The sequence below is a fragment of the Capsicum annuum genome, chromosome 3 (assembly GCF_002878395.1).
Source record: "Capsicum annuum cultivar UCD-10X-F1 chromosome 3, UCD10Xv1.1, whole genome shotgun sequence".
Lineage (NCBI taxonomy): Eukaryota > Viridiplantae > Streptophyta > Magnoliopsida > Solanales > Solanaceae > Capsicum > Capsicum annuum.
In genome coordinates, this window is record NC_061113.1 from 224,227,953 (window position 1) to 224,246,658 (window position 18,706).

Here is an 18,706-nt window from a genome sequence, read left to right on the forward strand (position 1 = left end):
TTGATTGTTGAATATCAGTTTGGTTTTTTGGTTTTCGGATTGACGAAAATGACAATCATAACCAAACCAAAATTATTTCGGTTTGGTTCGATTTTTACAAATTCGGTTCGATTATTTCGTATTTTTATTTCGGTTTTGAAGATTAAAGTAGTGAGCATTTAAAATTGGTGATTTTTCTAGAAAAATAATCTTTTTTTAAACCTAGTTTTCATTCTCAAATATAATTAATTCAACACGAATGAAATAACCATAAATATCGACTTCGCTGAGTAATCACCGTTGGCATGACGACAGTGGCTGCGCGCGGCAGCGACTGTCGACGGTAGAGACGAACTGAGCAAATAAACTGAGCAAACGACTGCAACTGTTGTCGGTGATGTTGAAATTTCAAATGAACTGACGAACTGAGAATGGATGAGCGTCGCTGCAGCCTTCACGTTAATATTATGGTCTAAAGCAAAACAGTATATTAGGATTTGGATTACTAAATGATTATAATTTATATATTTATATGTTATATCAGATTAAATTATATTTTTAGTAAATTTACATAGATAATGAAATATATATATATATATATAAATTATAATACATTATTTATATAATTTCGGTTTTTTGGTTCATCCAATTATTTTTTTGAAAATTCAAAAACCAAACCGTTTAACTAAATTTCTAAAATTTAAAATCAAAATCAATCCGAAAAACCGAAAAACCAGACCAAAATTAAATTTTGATTCGATTTTTCAGTTTTCTGGTTTAAATCAAAATATGCCCAGCCCTACTTATATTTGTGTGTTGTTTTGCAAATTTGATAAGTATATATTTTCTAAAAGTATTTGTATATATTTAACAAAAACACTGAGAACGAATATGATAAAAAGGGTGGGATAAGAAATTTTTTTTAAGTTTTTTTAAAAAAACAAATTAAAATAATTTTTTTTTTAGTGAGGGTTGGGGTTGTCAAAATAGGTAGTAAGGGTGGGTAAGAATTTTTTATTTTTTTTTTTAATTTTTTTTATGGGGCGGGGAAGGGGGGTCTAGTACTGGGTGGGGGTAGGGGTAGGGGAGTAAAGTCGGGTTAAAAAAAATTGAATTTTTTTTTTTTTTGAATGTGGGTGGTAGGGGGTGGGGGTGGGGGTAAGGGAGTAAGGATGTGGTAAGGAAAAAATTGAATTTTTTTTAAAAATAAATTTAAAAAACTTAATTTTTTAAAGGGGGGGGGGGGGGGGTTGGTAGGGTGGTCGGGTAGGGAAGGCAAGAAAAAAGTTTGATTTTTTTTAATTTTTTTTTTCTTTTTTTGGAAAGGGGAAGGGAGTAGGGTTTTGGATAGGGGTGAGGTAAGAAAAAAATTAAGGTGAGGGTGAGGGTAGAGGATTGAGGATCGGAGTAGGAATAAGTAATTTTGAGAGTTGTATGAATATTTCAATTTAAGAGTGGGGTTGAAAAAGAGTTTTGAAAAATGTTTTCCTTACTTTTTGAAGGAAAGTCATTTTTTTTAGTTTTAAGGAAAATGAGTTGATTTGAAAAACATTTTTCAAAACCTGTAAGCCAACCAACCAAACACACCCTTATTGAAAAAAGTGAAAATCACAGTGTTTGACCATGATAATTTCAAATTCAATTTATATTTTGGAAAAATAAAAACAAGAAATACTTATTTTCACTTTTTTTTCACTCCTACTTCTCTTATAAAATTTTAAAAATAACTTTTATTTATATTCATGATCAAATACAACTCCAACTTTAATTTCAATTCTAACTCTAAAAAATTATATTTTAATGGCGAAACTAAAAATAAGATACATATAGAATGAAAGAAAGTGTGAACAAATTAGTTAGGACACCATTACATTATGTCAAAAAAAAAAAAAAAAAACAGGACAGTAGCTGCTCGGTCAAATAAAAAGGACTAGCGGAGTAACGTGGTGCATACTGAGGTCCTTTTAGCAAACAAGAAGTTCGATTAGTCATGTCGAGTAAAGGTGACACTTATGGTCGTTCGACAGAGTGCGTTAAAAAATTTAATGCATGTATTATTTTTGTGTATTAATAATATTTTATTTGATACATTTTTAAGCTTATGTACATATAATGCTTGTATTAGTTACACATTTTACTGTGTATTATATTGTGTAGTACTAATATCATCATTTTATGTGTATTAGTAATACAAAAAATTTCAACACATGTATTAACTTATTAAATAGTTAAATTGCCCTTCAAATCTCTACTAAAATATTCATTTTTCTTATATTTTACCTATGTTCTTGTACTTCTTTCTCTTCTCTACACTATCATGAAAAAAACGAAAAATTTCACCACATTTTCTTCTTCTTTCCAAATAATTAGACATTGTTTGCTCTTTTAAACTAGAATTAGATGTTTTGTTATTGGGAGCTTGAATGTGAAATTGGATTTTTTGTTTTTGAAGGTTGTCTTTGAATTTTTTGTTGCTTAATTTTTTACTCTAACCTGCAAAATCATGACTATGTTTCATGATTTTCTAAAATTATGCATAAAAATTATTTAATTCCCTCATGTTCCAACAGTCTCTTCTATTTCAGAAATTGCAAAACCAATTTTTATCATACAAACTTTTTAAATGGAGAGGAAGTGGATATAAATTATTTTGAGGAATTGGTGGACAAAGAAGTTCAATTCATTGATTTGGATTTTAGTAAAACAACAGATAAAGAAAGTAGAGAGGTATTTTAGTCATACAATTTATTTTTTTTTATAAAAATTATACAACATATATTATTTTTAATACATATAACCAAACACTGCATAAGAAAAATACAAGCATAACTAATGCAAGTATAACTAATACAAGCATTACTAATACAAACATTACTAATACACCATATTTTGTATTATTCTTATACACTCTACCAAACGACCCCTTAAGAGTGGTAAAATCGATTCATAAAATTATACAGTCTACTCTTCCTACTACTCTTACTACTTGTATTAATAGCTCTCTTTCGAGCTTTGCTGCCCAAATATCATGTAATGAGTATTATTATCTATTAATAAAGTTCCTCTTTTACCAAAAAATAAAAAAAACAACTCATTTATTTTAGTAATAGCTTAATTTATTTTAACTCATTTAGATCCACTTAAAATTTGAATTGACCCATGAAAAATTTATATGGATGTTTTTTTAAAGAGAAAATACATAAAAAAACCCTGATCTTGTCCGACTTTTTCAAAAAGACACCTTAACTATAATTTTGATCGATTACCCCACGAATCTTACTTAAATCGTTACAAATACACTATTTTGATCCTCTGCGTGTATACACGCACAACAGGTGCGTGAAAGATTCAAAATTGACTTTTATTGACCAATTAAAAACTGTCACGTGTAAATAATTTGATATATAATTTATCTTCTCTTTTTATAAAAAATATTTATTTACTTTTTAAAATTATTTCATACACCCTGCCCCCCCCCCCCCCCCCCCGAAACATCCCCACCCACCATTGTCATCTTCAACACCCCCATTAAAGATTTTTATTTTATAAATAATCATTGAACTATTTTTTGAAACACCATTAAAGCTCCATTGTCTTATTCAACACCATTCTACTTGAATCATAAAACTCCATTAGTGAAGCTTTAATGGAGTTTTATGATTCTTAATAAAAATAGTTTAATGATTCAAAAAAAAAGTTTTAATGGAGGTGTTGAAGAAGATAATAGTGTTTTGCGTGGTGGGTGAGGGTGTTGCAGGGGAGGGTAGGGGTAGGGGAAATGCTAGACGGGGGGTGGGGGAGATGGTGGATGGGGGGTGAAGGTGGGGGAGAGGAGGGTGGGGTAGGGTGATAAATAAAATAAAAAAGAAGATTTTATTAAAAAATATAAACAAAATATGAAATTAAATATATTTACACGTGGCAACATCTGATTGGTGCGTACATTTGCTCTTTTTGTTGTGATTAAAATTCAGCGAAAAATGGTGTATTTACAACGGATTAAGGAAGAATCGTGGGGTAATATGTCGAAAGTAAAGTTTAGATATCTTTTTAAAAAACTCGGATAAGATCAGGGGGTCTTTATGTTTCTCTTTTATAAAAGACAATTTTAAATTTTTGATATGTCATATATGAGCATAATATAAGATTTTTTGTTAATTAGATACTCAAAACAAAATTATAAGAAATCAAACAAAGAATTAAGAACTTAGTATAGATTAAGAGGGTGTTTGGATGAGTTTAAAAGCCGGTCAAATCAGCTTAAAAGCATTTTTTTGACTTATTTAGGTGTTTGACAAATAATAAAAGTGCTTAAAAATAAGTGTTTTTAAGCTAAAAATAAACCAAAAGCTATAAGTTTTCTACCCCAACTTATAGCTTTTGGTTTAAAAATTATTCAAGTTTGATCAAGTAATTTACTTTATTACCCCTTGCATGTTCTTGAAACTCCTAAAGTGTCCTTCATTGTCCCAACTTGTTCTTCCATTACTTGCTCTCTTCCATGACCGTTGCTTCTCCTCCATAGCAAGCTGCTCTCTTCATAATTTATATTTCTTTTTCTTTGCACTTTGTAATATTATGATTGATTAGTTCTTTTCGTCATTCAAATTTTATTATTCAAAGATTATATTAATTAGAAAAAAAATATTACAAATTATTTGAAAAGGTCCGTGGGCGGAGGCTGAGCATGTTCCTCTTCCATTATGGTGAATGTCACTTTGATTTAAATTTTCTCCTGATAAAAAAAAATTGGCATGAGAATTCTTTTTATATTTGTTGTAATTCATAACTTTATATTGCAGCGGAAATCAAATTTTTTTAGCTGTTTTTCACTTTCATTCAATGTTTTCAACAAACAATTTGAAATTGTTCAAAAATAATTTTATCTAATTAATTTGAAATATAAAATAAATTATATTTTAAATAATTTGAATTAAAAATTTTGCAATGATCAATTTTATGAACTTTCACAATGAAGGATATTTATGTCATTTTAACAAAAAAAATTGCTTATCAACATTTTTTACCAAACACATGAACCGCTTATTTTCAGTTTCAGCACTTTTATCCAAACACGTAACTGTTTATCTCTAGAATAAGCTCCAGCACATCAAAAGTGCTTTTCATGCTTGTTGCTTAAAAGCTACTTATTTTAAGCTAATTCAAACGGGCTCTAATTTTTAATACATTTAAACCCAGTAACCTTCAACTCAACTCATTTTGACATGACCAGTGGGATTGCATTAGTACGTGAGCCTGCATCTCCTGCAATCACAGGGGATTACGATTACAAATTAAGCGTGGTTACAACAACAACATCAGACTTTCAATTTTGATCAAATCCATCCATTTGACATCTTTGGTCAGTGACATTAATCACCAGGGACCATATTGCTACTTGATGGATGATCAACTTCAATATATATTTTAATGAATTGTACTCATCTTTTCTGCACTGTGGGGACGTTCTTTGTGTGTATATGATCTCTCTGTGCATAACATATTTGACCCACAATGTCCATCGTTTAATTTACGTGTATAAGTTTCTAAGCTTCTCCTTAATCGACGGCAATATATTCCTTTATGCTTTTATCTACTTGTGAGCTAGTCTAATTTTTTGTGAGGTAATGCAAATATTTCTACAATTTGAATTTGATTTCTTTGGTATTTTTTTTCTTCACCTATAGTTTTCAATGCAGGTTGACAAATTTGTTATATTAATTGTGTATTGATAGAGACTTGTTATATATGTTAATATTTTTCATGGAAGGGAAAATATCTTGTAATATTAATTGGTAACAGGTTGTTTTTGTTGGCACCTACTGGTTCCGTTGATCTGTATTATATTTATAATGTTAATTTGTTGATGATTATATTTATAAGCTAGTTTATTTGGAGAACTCTGGAATATATATATTTTTTCTTTTTTGTCAAGAACCTCCGCTGTATCGTGTTCAAACAAGTACAAAAAAATGAGGTAATTACCAAACCTGCATTCTTACAATGCTTAATTAGTTTACTTGCCAAAATAAAATACAGTATTAAAAATAATAAAAGCTGCCGTAATACAGTATTATTTTTGAGCTGTCTCTTTCTTCAATTTTATTTAAGTGATTTTTCTCATTAATCGTTATCTTCTTTTGTCATAATTTGACTTGCTAAATTAATTTATATACCTAGTATTTTAGGGTTAAGAGTTGGCATGATTCACATAGGCAAGTTGCAATTGCAATTGATGGTTCGTGATCTTATCTGTGTGTTTGACATTAACGGGTGGCGGAATTAGAGTTCTAGAAAAAAATTCAGAAAAATTCAATAATTTTAACTAAAATATTTTATTTATATTAGGAAATTCATGAATATATATAGATAATTTATTCATAATTTAATAAATTAATTAATTTTTGGAAAAAAATAAAATTAGAACATATAAACTCAAAAAGTTTTGGATCTACCTCTAAATCGTAGTTGTTGTTTCTTGGTCTCTATCTTGTAGTAATTTTTCAGAAAGGTGGCGCAATTGTTCCTTAATTTAATAGTACTATCATTTTTTTTTTTTTTTGACTTAAAGCAATTTAATAGTATCAATTTGTCTGAAATTTTGATATAATTTTGTCCAACTCTATGCTTTGCTTATTATATACGCTGCTCTGCTTATTCATTAGTTGGCAAATATTTGAAGTCAAACTCATTCTCCAGTCAATGGAGGACAAATGTTCAGGTTGTACTTTCTATATTCACCTACCATTATATTTAAAATTTTAATTTTAATTAAATACACCGATTAAATAAAAAATAGTATAATTTAATTTTAGGAAAAAATTACATCATACCACAATTTAATTTATCATAATTTATTTAAAATTTCAATCTTTTTAAATAATTATAAATTCGTGATTTTATTTTAAAGCTCGGATACATCAATAAAGAATGTGATGTATGTGTTTAAAATTAAGTGATATATTTATATAAAATTAACTGATGCAATCGAAAGAATATGATGTGATGTATTTGGATAAAATTAAGCGATGTATCTGAAAGAATGTGATGCAAATTAAGTACTGATGTATCCGAAAGAATGCAATATATTGGTATGGATTAAATTAAAAGATTTAGTAATTTTTAAAAAGAGTTGAGATATGAAGTAATTAGTTGCAAAACCTGTAACCTTTACTTAATTTTATATATTAGGTTAATATTTTATTTATCATATAACCATATACAGGAGACCGGAAAAAAGAGTTACCTCCTTTAAATTTATGTGACACAAGATACATATATTGAGTAACAATTTGAAAAAAAAAAGAAAAAGTAACAATTTGACTCACAAACTTCCTATTTTGATTTAATGAAATGAAAAATCACGAACATTTTTACTATTTATTTTAGATTTTAAGTCTCAAAAATTATTTTTTATTTTTTTTCTAAAACTTCATATCCAATTAAATAACTTAACTTAAATTAAGACGGAGAGTATATATTACTATTATATACTATCAATTTGATGATACTTTATATAGCGTCGTCAGTGCAAAGAACTTAAATCTTTTGTTCAACTTTCTTGTCGCATATGTGGTTTTATGTATTGTTGAACGCATTATTATCCTTCGTACAATATGGCAGCTGTAATAACATGTTATGACGTGACTGATGTCTGCTTCCAAGAACATTGCATGACTAATTAAAATTCTATTTATACTCTTTCTTTCGCTGGCAGACTCGTGTTCTTTTTTCTCAACAAATTTTGGTCCTTCCAAAGTTCTCCATTAATCTAGTCTTCCTATATCTATGTTCCCACTTTCATCCCCCTCCAAAAAAATAAAAAAGGAGAAGATCTTTTGAGTGCCACAATTTGGATCTTTAATCAGTATCAATACTGTAGACTCTGGAAAGTTGCTTAGAAATTGACATAAAAATCTCATACTCCTATTGGATTATTGCATTGTCTGCATTTAAGCAACATAACATTTTAGAAAGGTAAAAGTAGTGATTTTCTCGTCTTGGTCTTTTTTTTTTTTTTTTCAGAAAAAATGTCTGCAATGAAAGATGTCAAAATTCTAGGGAGGTCACCTGCTTACTAGAGACTATTTGTTATAGAAAACTTTAATGAATCTTAGCTTTTTAAAATTTTTCTTCTTTTATGGCGCAGTACTTATTTTGAAAATGTTGATTACTCATGATAAATATATATATATATGATACCCCTTTTGATTTGTGCTGTTGAGAACTTGTCCATGTTTGTCAAAATATATGCGTGCTGAAGTTTCTTTCTTAATATGGTTGAGCATAATAACAACAGTAAGAATTAAGTTATATTTACGAAGGTAATGAGCCTTTTTACACTGTCAGTGTGATTTAACTTGTTCTGTTTCTGTTAATATGTGCTATTTCTTGTACTTCTGTTTGTGGGATTATATTGGATTTGTTGTTGTTTAATGTAATTTAACCTGTTACATAGAGTACTGTAATTACCTTTTAAATGAACTGATTGCGTAAGTATCTAAGTGCATATCTTAAACTCAAAAAATAATTTGTCTATGTACGTTCTGTGGCGACTAACTAGAAGACACCGAATAATTAATTAATGATATTGTTCATACAGGTGTATTAAATAAAGATGGGAACAAGTGAACAAATTCATCCTGCAAACGAACCTTCATCAGAAGGACTTCCATCACTTATCAGATTCATCAGTTCTGAAATGGACCATGATTTTGATAGCATAGTCAATGACCATATTAATAATCTGTCTGCACCTGCACTGGATTCTTACTCTCCAAACTCATCAATTATGGTGAGTATTTCTGATTTTTCTTAAAAATGTTTATCCACCTTACTGGTTAGCTAAATGTTGTGTTCTTCTGTTGCGTTGATTTTATCGCGGCGACTAGTAGATTTGATCGATTGCTCTGCATCTTTTGCTGATAAAGAATATATATGGTACTTACTATTAGATTGAGCTTTATTATGCTGTTGAAGCTAAATAGAAGCTGATTTATAGATATATATTTAAGTGGATTCATCATATGCAAGCAACCTTATTTATCTTTACTTAAGTACGGTAATTATGTAAACCCCATGTAATTTTTCTTGATGACGATTAACTTTGACGTTGTTGTTGACATTAATGATCACATATTTTAACTTTTCAATACAAAGTAGAAATCTTTTTGATCATAACAAGGACAATACTCAAATTTAAATGATTGATCTTTGAAATTTTCCGAAAATTAATGTAAATGCAGATTTCGTATTCACACAGTTACAATTTTTTTTTTGGTCGAATTTATACCACTAAATAGAGTATCTAGTGGTTTTTTATTAAAATAATAATAAAATCCTCAATGGAGAAAAGTACAAGCAAGGGGGGCTAGTTACAAAAGGAGCTAAAGGAGAGGAATTAATACAGGGCACTAGGAAGGCTAGGAATTGCAGATTTTTGATACATAGGATGTCTGTAGTTAGTTAGATGGCAATAGTTTCTTGCTTTTTCTTCTTTTGAGGTCGGGATGTGCTTTTAGGACTCCTTTTTCCCTTTTTTCCCCAATCCCCCTCAGATGTATACTTTATTATATGTATCCTTTTACAAGTTTGAGCCTGTTTGTTTAATGATAATCTAACTTAAGTATTTGAAACAAAAAAAGTTCAGACTGATATACTAGCTAGTTTGGATTGAACTTTAGATTAAATTTGGTGATTTATTTGAAGATTTCTAACTTGTAAGTTGCATTAGTGATCTTGAAACTTTTCAAGTTTCAACATCTTGCTCTGTTTGTTGTTGATCATAGCACAAACTATGACGTATCATGGTTGCCACTAGTGAATTGATTTGACCTTAAGCCTTGATCTGTAACATGTAGTGTGACACTTCAGTGGCCTAAATATTTTCTGTGATATTTCTATAGGTATCTGAAGCTGCTGCTGAGCGCGAGAGCAATAGAATTCATTCAGTTTCCATTAGCATGCCACCCACTCCAAAAAGAGTTGGCTTCACCGATAACAATGAGACTATAGATGCTCCTGATTCTGCTGCTGCTACATCAAAAGATAAGAAAACAAGGTTCTATTCTCAGCCTATGCCAAGTGCTACTACAACTGAATCTTCAGCTGGAGCTCCTGCAAGCGGCGAACTTCCTAGGCATCCCAGGATTAGCAAGCTGAAGGATAAAAGATTTGACAGTTTCAAAACATGGTCTGGTAGGCTTGAGAGACAATTATCAAATTTGCGCGGAAATAAAATTCAGGAAATAGAACAAGAGTCCGTCTCTCAGCCCACTGCTGAACCGCAGCCTAATACTCCTATTAATATTCCTGTGGACCGATTTTTTGATGCCTTGGAGGGGCCAGAACTTGATAAGCTAAGGGTATGCTTTTTCTGCTTTTTTACATTAATTTTAGTTCACTGTTTTGGGTTAAAAATTTGTCTTTTTTATTTATTACCATCTGAACATCAAAGTACATAGAAATCTAGCAAAACCTCGTGAAAAATAAATGGTGATGTGATACCTATTTGATCTCTCAAGCTGCAATTTAGTGTAAAGATTCTTCACCTGCTCCAATTTATTCTCTAATCTATAGTTGTGGAATCAATATGCTTACTTGGTTAATTCTAGTCTGCATGCTTGTTAGAGGACAACAATTGATTTTCGTAGCTGTGTATGCTGTGGGATCTAAGATAAGTGCAAATACTTAAAGGGTAATCCTTAAGGGTGTTAATGCAAAGATGTTTCATGCCTTACTTGGAATCGATTTGCATTGTGAACTTGTTTCCTATTGCTTCTTTTTCATTTGTATCTTTATCTGTCAATACAACTATGGTGAATCAAGATAGTGAATTGGAATTTTATTTGTTTCCTCTACAGGCTTCTGAGGAAAGTATTCTTCCAGAGGACAAGACGTGGCCATTTCTACTACGTTACCCTATTTCATCATTTGGTATCATTCTTGGTGTTAGCAGCCAAGCTATAATGTGGAAAGCCTTAGCCACTTCTGCCTCGACCAAATTCCTCCACATAAGCATGGACGTAAACCTTGTGCTCTGGTGGATCTCTATTGTCCTGATGGCCATTGTTACTTTCGCGTATGTGCTGAAAATCATTTTCTACTTTGAAGCAGTACGTAGGGAGTACTACCACCCGATACGTGTTAATTTCTTCTTTGCTCCATGGATAGCACTCCTATTCTTAGCACTTGGACTTCCACCTTCTGTCTATCAAAGCCTTCCTCATGCTTTATGGTATGTCCTTATGATCCCATTCTTATGTTTGGAGCTCAAGATTTACGGGCAATGGATGTCTGGTGGTCAACGAAGGCTCTCAAAGGTAGCCAATCCATCAAATCATCTGTCAGTTGTGGGGAATTTCGTTGGTTCCTTGCTTGGTGCATCCATGGGACTAAAAGAAGGGCCAATTTTCTTCTTTGCTGTTGGATTGGCTCATTACACTGTTCTGTTTGTAACTCTCTACCAAAGACTTCCAACAAATGAGACACTTCCAAAGGAGCTACATCCTGTGTTCTTTCTATTTGTCGCTGCCCCTAGTGTTGCTTCTATGGCATGGGCAAATATCCAAGGGTCCTTTGATTTTGGTGCTCGGATCGCATACTTCATTGCCTTGTTCCTTTACTTCTCACTGGTAAATATTACTCCTTTACAAAATTTTAGAGCCTCTTCTTGAGTTATGTCTTCACAGCAAGCTGATTCATTTCTATTGTGTTTTTCTTATTCGTTTACAGGCTGTTCGCATTAATTTCTTCCGAGGCTTCAGGTTTTCATTGGCTTGGTGGGCTTACACTTTTCCGATGACCGGAGCTGCTATAGCCACCATCAGATACTCAAACATGGTTAACACGGTTGTGACAAAGTCTCTGGTCGTCATACTTTGCATCATTTCTACACTTACAGTGACAGGACTGCTTGTGACAACCATCATTCATGCTTTTGTTCTAAGAGACCTCTTTCCAAATGACATTTCTATTGCAATTAGCGACAGGAAGCCTAAAACACATCGCCGATGGTACCATCATAGACGAGCTGGAAGCACGGACATAGATCAATTCCTTAAGTATGCCGATTCTGCTGAAGCCAAAGATATCGAAGCAGCTCTCTCTGGCAACATAGAGTTACAAAGCACCGCTGCTCCAAAAGAAGTTAGCCAAGATTGACTCGTTCTGTTCGATGATCCTGTATTAAAATTGCTTGTAAAGCCTTAAGCTTTTAGTCAAGTGAGGAACACCAAAAGTTCGGTGATCCTATGAACTTGATATAGGTGAAGGCACATGAAGAGTCTTGTAAAAAGAAGTGAAGCACTACGAGAGATGCAAGGGGACGAATGTTGTTCCACGTTTGAAAAGTTTTCCTTTTTTGTATAAAGTGTTTGAGATGAGTAACTATAATAAAAGGGTCCTTAATATTTTTCTTCGCCTCTGAGGATTGCTGTCTTTGTTATGTTTTGTACAGAAGGACAGAGACTTTTAAGCATTCACCTAGGAAAACAAACCATCTAAGTATTTAACTTGGATAATCAGATTATCTAACATACTTCCAAGTAACAAGTCTAAGTACCTGAAGCCAAAGAGAAGATGTTTAGTATCTAACTCGTATGAACGCCTTAGATAATCGAAGTGATTAGTAAGCTGAAAAAGAGGATAATGTCTTCAAAGAAAGAAATTACCCTCCCTTAATGTGCTAGGACTTTGTTTCAGGTCTTGATAGTGGCTGACTTAAAAAGGCAGTTTCATCTTAGCAAGGACCTATCTTTTCAGCTGCTTGATACAATTTAATCTTTTCACTCCATGAAACTCAGAGCACTTCACAGCTTTGATCGAGTTGCACTATGAATCTGCCTTTAGCCCATTTTTATTTAATTTGGTGATGGATACATTGACGCTATAAATTCAAGGTGAGGTGTCATTGTGCATGTTATTTACGGATGATGTATGTAGTTTTGATTGACGAGATTCGTAGTGGCGTTAAAACTAACCTGGAGGTTTGGAGACAAAACCTTGGAGCACAAAGGGTTCAGATGACCAAGTACAAGACTGAATATTTGGAGCGCAAGTTCAGTGAAGTAATGAATGAGACTGATGTGGAAGTGAGACTTGAAACACATACAAATCATCCAAAAGAGATTAAGTTTCTAGTATTTTGAGTATATTATCCAAGGAAATGGAAAGATCTAAGAGGATCTCACTCACCGTATTGGTTTTGGGTGGATGAAATAGAGGCTCGCATTCGGAATCTTGTGTGATAAGAAGGTACCACTAAAACTTAATATAAATGTAGAGAATGAAGATGAAGTTGTTTGATTTCATTGATATGTATGTGTATATATACAAGAGAACACAAATTAAATAAGGAAAGAATCAACTAATAAAGAATTGTGATCTTCTCCTAAATAGAAACTAAATCACTATGAGATACTAAATCAATCATGAGATATCTTAACATGTGGTACATGCTCTATTATGCCCCCTCAAGTTAGGTGTGACGAGACAACACCTAACTTGGGTAGCATCCGTTGGAAGGCTGGGTTAGACAATGGTTTAGTGAGTGGCTACAACTTGATCAGTGGAGTGGATGTGTGATACTAGGACTAGGCCATTGCGAACAAAGTGAAGATCGACCTCGAGGTTCTTCATTTTTGTATGATGTACCGGGTTTTCAACAATGTATGTGACCCCAAGGTTATCACAAAGTACTGTAGGTGCAACAGAGAGTGACACATGAAGATCCCTGCACAAGTGAGTGATACGATTTGTTTCAGACAAGGCAGAGGCAACTGCCTCTATACTCAACCTCAGTGGAGGATCGGGAGATAGTGGGTTGCTTATGAGAACACCATGAAATAAGAGTCGTACCTAGAAAAATAATGTAGCAAGAGATTGAGCGGCGATTATTAATATCACCCGCCCAATCAGCGTGGTATAGGCATAAAGATCAGTGGACTGATGTGGAGAAATATGAATACCATTCTGGGATGTATCTTTGAGGTATAACAACCTTCCAATGAACCACGGAGGAAGAGTTGTTGAATTGAGTAAGCTTATTTACCGAATATGTGATATCCGGTCTTGTAAAATAAAGGTACTGAAGTTTAAAGTACACTCTTATACTCTTTGCCATCAGTTTTAGGGGCTTCGTCATCTACCTGTAGTGCCTCAGATATACTCATTGGGGACTGAACGCCTTTGTAATCTTGCATCTGAGTGTTATGCAACATCTCTTGAATATACTTAGATTGACTAAGAAATAGACCGTTGGCATCCCTGTGTACCTCAATGCCTAAGAAATAGTGCAGTAAGCCAAGATACTTACGAGAAAATCTTTTGGAAAGAAAAGTAATGACTTCTTGAAGGAGTGTTTCATTTCTGCCCGTGAGTATGATGTCGTCCACATATATTAGTATCTAAATAGTTACACCCAAGTTATGCAGAATAAACAAGGAATTATCAGATTCAGACATACGGAATCCCATTCTGATCAGAGAATCACTGAGTGCATCATACCAGGCTTTAGGAGCTTATCGCAGTCCGTAGATAGCCTTTTTGAGATGAAAGACATAGTTAGGATGTGCTGAACTTTCATACCCAGGTGGTTGGGTCATATAGACATCTTTGTGAAGCTTTTCTTGAAGAAAAACATTATTGATATTTACTTGATGTAACGGCCAACTTTTTTGTACAACGGCGGTGAGGACGGTTCGAATTGTGGTTGGTTTAACCACTGGACTGTATGTTTTATGAAAATCAACCCCAGGCATTTGGGTGAATCATTTTTCAACCAAACGCGCTTTGTACCTACCAATGGAGCCATCAGGCTTGGTTTTGATTCGAAACAACCATTTACAGGGAACAATATTTCTGGAGTAGTCCGGTGGAATCAACTCCCAAGTCTGGTTTTTTATTAGTGCATCATATTCAACCTGCATAGCATCTCTCCAATATGATAATTTTTGTGCTTGTTTGTAGGTTACAGGTAAAATGGGTACAAGATGGGTTATTTGGGAACTGTAGTCAATAATTTTTCATCGCTTGACAATGTTATTTGAAGACCTTGTTACTACACGATTTTGCTCTATTTGTGGAATTTGAACTATGGGTACAGTGGGCGGAGGCGAGTCAAGAGAGCAACTGCTCGCACCTCTGTTAGCGTGGAGGGATCGTGTTAACTTTGGGCGATGCTGGTAAACATGAGTAACTGGTGGCCAGTGATGTAGAGAGCGAGGATGCACAGAGAGGGCAGGGGGTTGGCTTTGAAATGTGAAGTGGGATAGGGAAGTAGTTTGAGGATTACTTGATTCCGGAGTGGTGAAATGATCTAACTCTGGATTATTTCCCTGTGCGGCCCGAATTGATCAGGTATCGTGGCGTGCACCTGGCCTGAACGGAATAGTGGGAGGAAGCAAGGTGAGATCTGATTAATAGTGGTGGAACTAATTTCCATATTTGAATTTTGATGTTGTAAAGTTTTTTTTCAATTTAAATATGAAAAGTTTTGATTTAAGTGAGAAAAATATTGTCAAATAGTAAAATTTATTCTAAAAATCTTACATTCCATGAGAGAAAAAGTTTAGAGCTGATGGGGTCAAAACACTGATGGCAATGATGAGTGATGGAGAAACCGATATAAACACAAGGTTTGGAATATGGTTATAATTTATTTTGGGTGTATGGTCGTAGCCATGGGTAGCTGTAACACCCCGTATTCAAGTACATATATTGGCGTATTCAAGTACGTGTATTGGTATTATTTATATGGAATTTATTTTATTTTATTTTATTTATACAGGAATTTGCCCGTCGATGGTTCCGTACAAAGGTTATTGAATAAGCTTTCCAACGATATAAATATTTCCAAAAACGGATAGATTTCGGATATAATCGAGCACGTTCGAAACTATAAAACGGTGGCCGGGATATTGGGAATAGTAAATGTGCAGGAAAATTTCCTGCACACAAACTACTGATGCCAGCCATTTTTTTGGATCAACTTTGAACGATCATAACTCCCTTAATATAATGAACTGGGAGAGCTTCGACCTATGAAAAGAAATATCTTTGAGTCTTCTTTCCAATGCAATTGGTTTCATCCAAATCCGACGTCTGAGTAATGAGTTATACTCGTTTTACTTCAGCCTCTCAAAATAGATTTTTAGGATCAACTTCAAACGATCATAACTCCTTGTACAGGACGAAATGGGTGGCCAACTTTATATGAAATGAAATCCCTTTGAATTATCTTTCCAACGATACCAATTTCACCCAAATCTGATATCGGAGAAAAGAGTTATGGCCGATCTACTTTAGCTTATCAAAACAGTCCACCAAAGGACAGATTTGACATTCTTTAAATTTTAAAGGCATTTTGGTCATTCCCTATGATATTATGGACGGGAATATGTGTATATATACATGTATATGAGTTCAAAAACTCATTTTCATCATCAATCATTGAGAAAGAACAAACCCTAGCCAAATTTGACCTTGAAATTACTTTTGATTCAACCGTAGAAATTCCAAAGTAATCCGATAACTGCGTTTGTCATCTCGAGAGCTTCGAACGGCATCTATTATTTGTGCAAACAGGATTGCATAATCAAGAGGTTAATTCTAAGGTATGAATATTGTTTGCCTTTGTTCTCTTCCATATGTATATGTGTGATAGAGGATTATATGTATTGGTTGTTATTGAAAGGTGATGAAAATAGGATTATGGACTATTTTGCATGGTTTGGTTGTATTGAATTATGGAAGGTGGATATGGTAATTAAGTTATGGAAGGTGGATATGGTGATATACTATTGAATTGATGATTATTTATGTCTATGGCTCAATTTGGTCTAATGGATTGGTTGGAAGGATAAATGAATCCAAACTTGATATTGGAGGATGTTGTATGAATATGCATGGTATGTGAATGTAATTGGAGTATAAGAGGGTTAAAGTGACACCCTTTATGGTGTAAATAAGGCTTACTACTTAACCACTAGTTTGGTGAATTCAAATAATTGAATTGTGACGTTTGGTCGCTAATACTAGATTGCTATATATGTTCATTGTAGATAAGTAATCCGAAAAGATGAGAAGTCCATTTGGGACTAGTATTGAAGGTTGACAGTCAGGTATGTAAAGCATACTCTATACCATATCTTTGGCATGAAAGTGAACAATTGTTCTATTAAGAAAGTTTCCAAAGTTATTCAGTAACATGTGATCCATAATGGTTTTGTATGATGTCCTACATTACCAATGAACTTATTTCCACCCTACAAGATGTCAGGACATTCTAATACTTACTTGTTTTCCAAATCTTACATGTTTATTGCACTAATGAATGTCAGAAGGTATCCGGTTACTCAAACAAGATCCATGTGCTATTAATGACTCCAAAACATTTCATTGATATACCAATAAGTTCCTACTTCATTGTTATGGCATTGATGACTCCAAAACACTTTATTGATGTGACAATGAGTTCTTACTTCATTGTTATTGCATTGATGGTCTATTTATATGTCTCTTATTGATGTATCATTGTTTCAAAGTATCAAAAATGTGGTGGCGACCGAAATAACAATCTCAAAGATTAATTGAACTAAGTAATGGAAGTTCTCTCTTATCGGGTGGTATCCCAGGGGCATAAGCCTATCATGGGTTGATCCCTAGTTATGTATTTATGGGTGGTATCCCAGGGGCATAAGCCTAGCATGGGTCGATCCCAGTTGATATGTACTGAAGGCAGCCTAATGGTCACAGTACAGTACAGTAATGATTACAAAGATGATAAGAACGAAGGTAAAGTGATTGAATAAATACAATGTACAGGTTGTCACAAGTTCTAGTAAGTGTGGTCCACTCCTATTATGATTTATTCACTTGTTTCTGATTTCTATTGAGCTCCTATATCATATGTGATTATCTACAACTTTACATACTCAGTACATATTTCGTACTGACGTCCCCCACGGGGGACCTGCATTTCATGCTGCAGGCACAGGTACCTCAGCTCATACACCGCACAAGTAGGAGCCAGGATATCTAGCTGCTTTTGGTGAGGTCTAGTTTGCTTCAGGGCTTTCCGTGTCATATCTAGTCACTTTTGGTATTGTATAGAAGTTAGTTATATGGCGGGGTGTGTCCCGACCTTAGTTAAACTCTGTGTATTGTCTAGAGGCTTTGTAGACCTAATGTACAGTCAAGGTGGTATTTTGTTAATAGACGTGATGGCTCCAACGGCCAAGTATTGTATATATATATATGTGTGTGCTCGAGCTTATATAGGTGATTATTTCCATTTATATGAGACATGATGCTGTACGAATTTCGAGTTGTCATAGAGGTATGCATGGGAAGTATAAGGTTATGAGATGGTTCTCCCGGACCTCCTCGATTACGGGTGTCAGTCCGCCCCAATAGAATTTGAGGCGTGACAGTAGCATGGACATCCAAATATACGGAGAGATTCATAAGCAGTGTTTCATTGAAAATAACTTTAAATGGGGACTTGTTATCAAGAGTAGCAGTGGGTAGACGATTAATGAGAAAGGCAACATGATGGCAAGCAAATATTCAAAAATTAGAGGGCAAACTTGCTTGATGAAACAACGTATTGACTGTCTCAATAAGGTGTCGATGACGTCTTTCAATCAGGGCAACCCTTTAAGGAGGAGGGGGGGAGAGACAATGTGTTGTATGCCATAAGAATTAAGATATGGTTCCATGACTTTAT

General features: G+C 33.6%; 1 protein-coding gene across 1 annotated transcript; it reads left to right on the forward strand.

Annotated features, from left to right (window-relative positions):
• The first annotated feature begins 7,681 nt into the window (after positions 1–7,681).
• On the forward strand, positions 7,682–12,401 carry LOC107863183 (S-type anion channel SLAH2-like). The gene is made up of 5 exons (XM_016708999.2): positions 7,682–7,956; positions 8,582–8,773; positions 9,885–10,343; positions 10,842–11,612; positions 11,713–12,401. The coding sequence occupies exons 2-5, from the start codon at positions 8,597–8,599 to the stop codon at positions 12,139–12,141; spliced, it is 1,836 nt and encodes a 611-aa protein (XP_016564485.2). The 5' UTR covers positions 7,682–7,956; positions 8,582–8,596; the 3' UTR covers positions 12,142–12,401.
• The last annotated feature ends 6,305 nt before the right edge of the window (positions 12,402–18,706 follow it).

Coding starts and splice junctions, on each gene's coding strand:
- LOC107863183 (XM_016708999.2), top strand. CDS start 8,597: ATGGGAACAAGTGAACAAATTCATCCTGCAAACGAACCTTCATCAGAA. Junction 8,774..9,884: donor CTCCAAACTCATCAATTATG/GTGAGTATTTCT, acceptor ATATTTCTATAG/GTATCTGAAGCTGCTGCTGA. Junction 10,344..10,841: donor CAGAACTTGATAAGCTAAGG/GTATGCTTTTTC, acceptor TTTCCTCTACAG/GCTTCTGAGGAAAGTATTCT.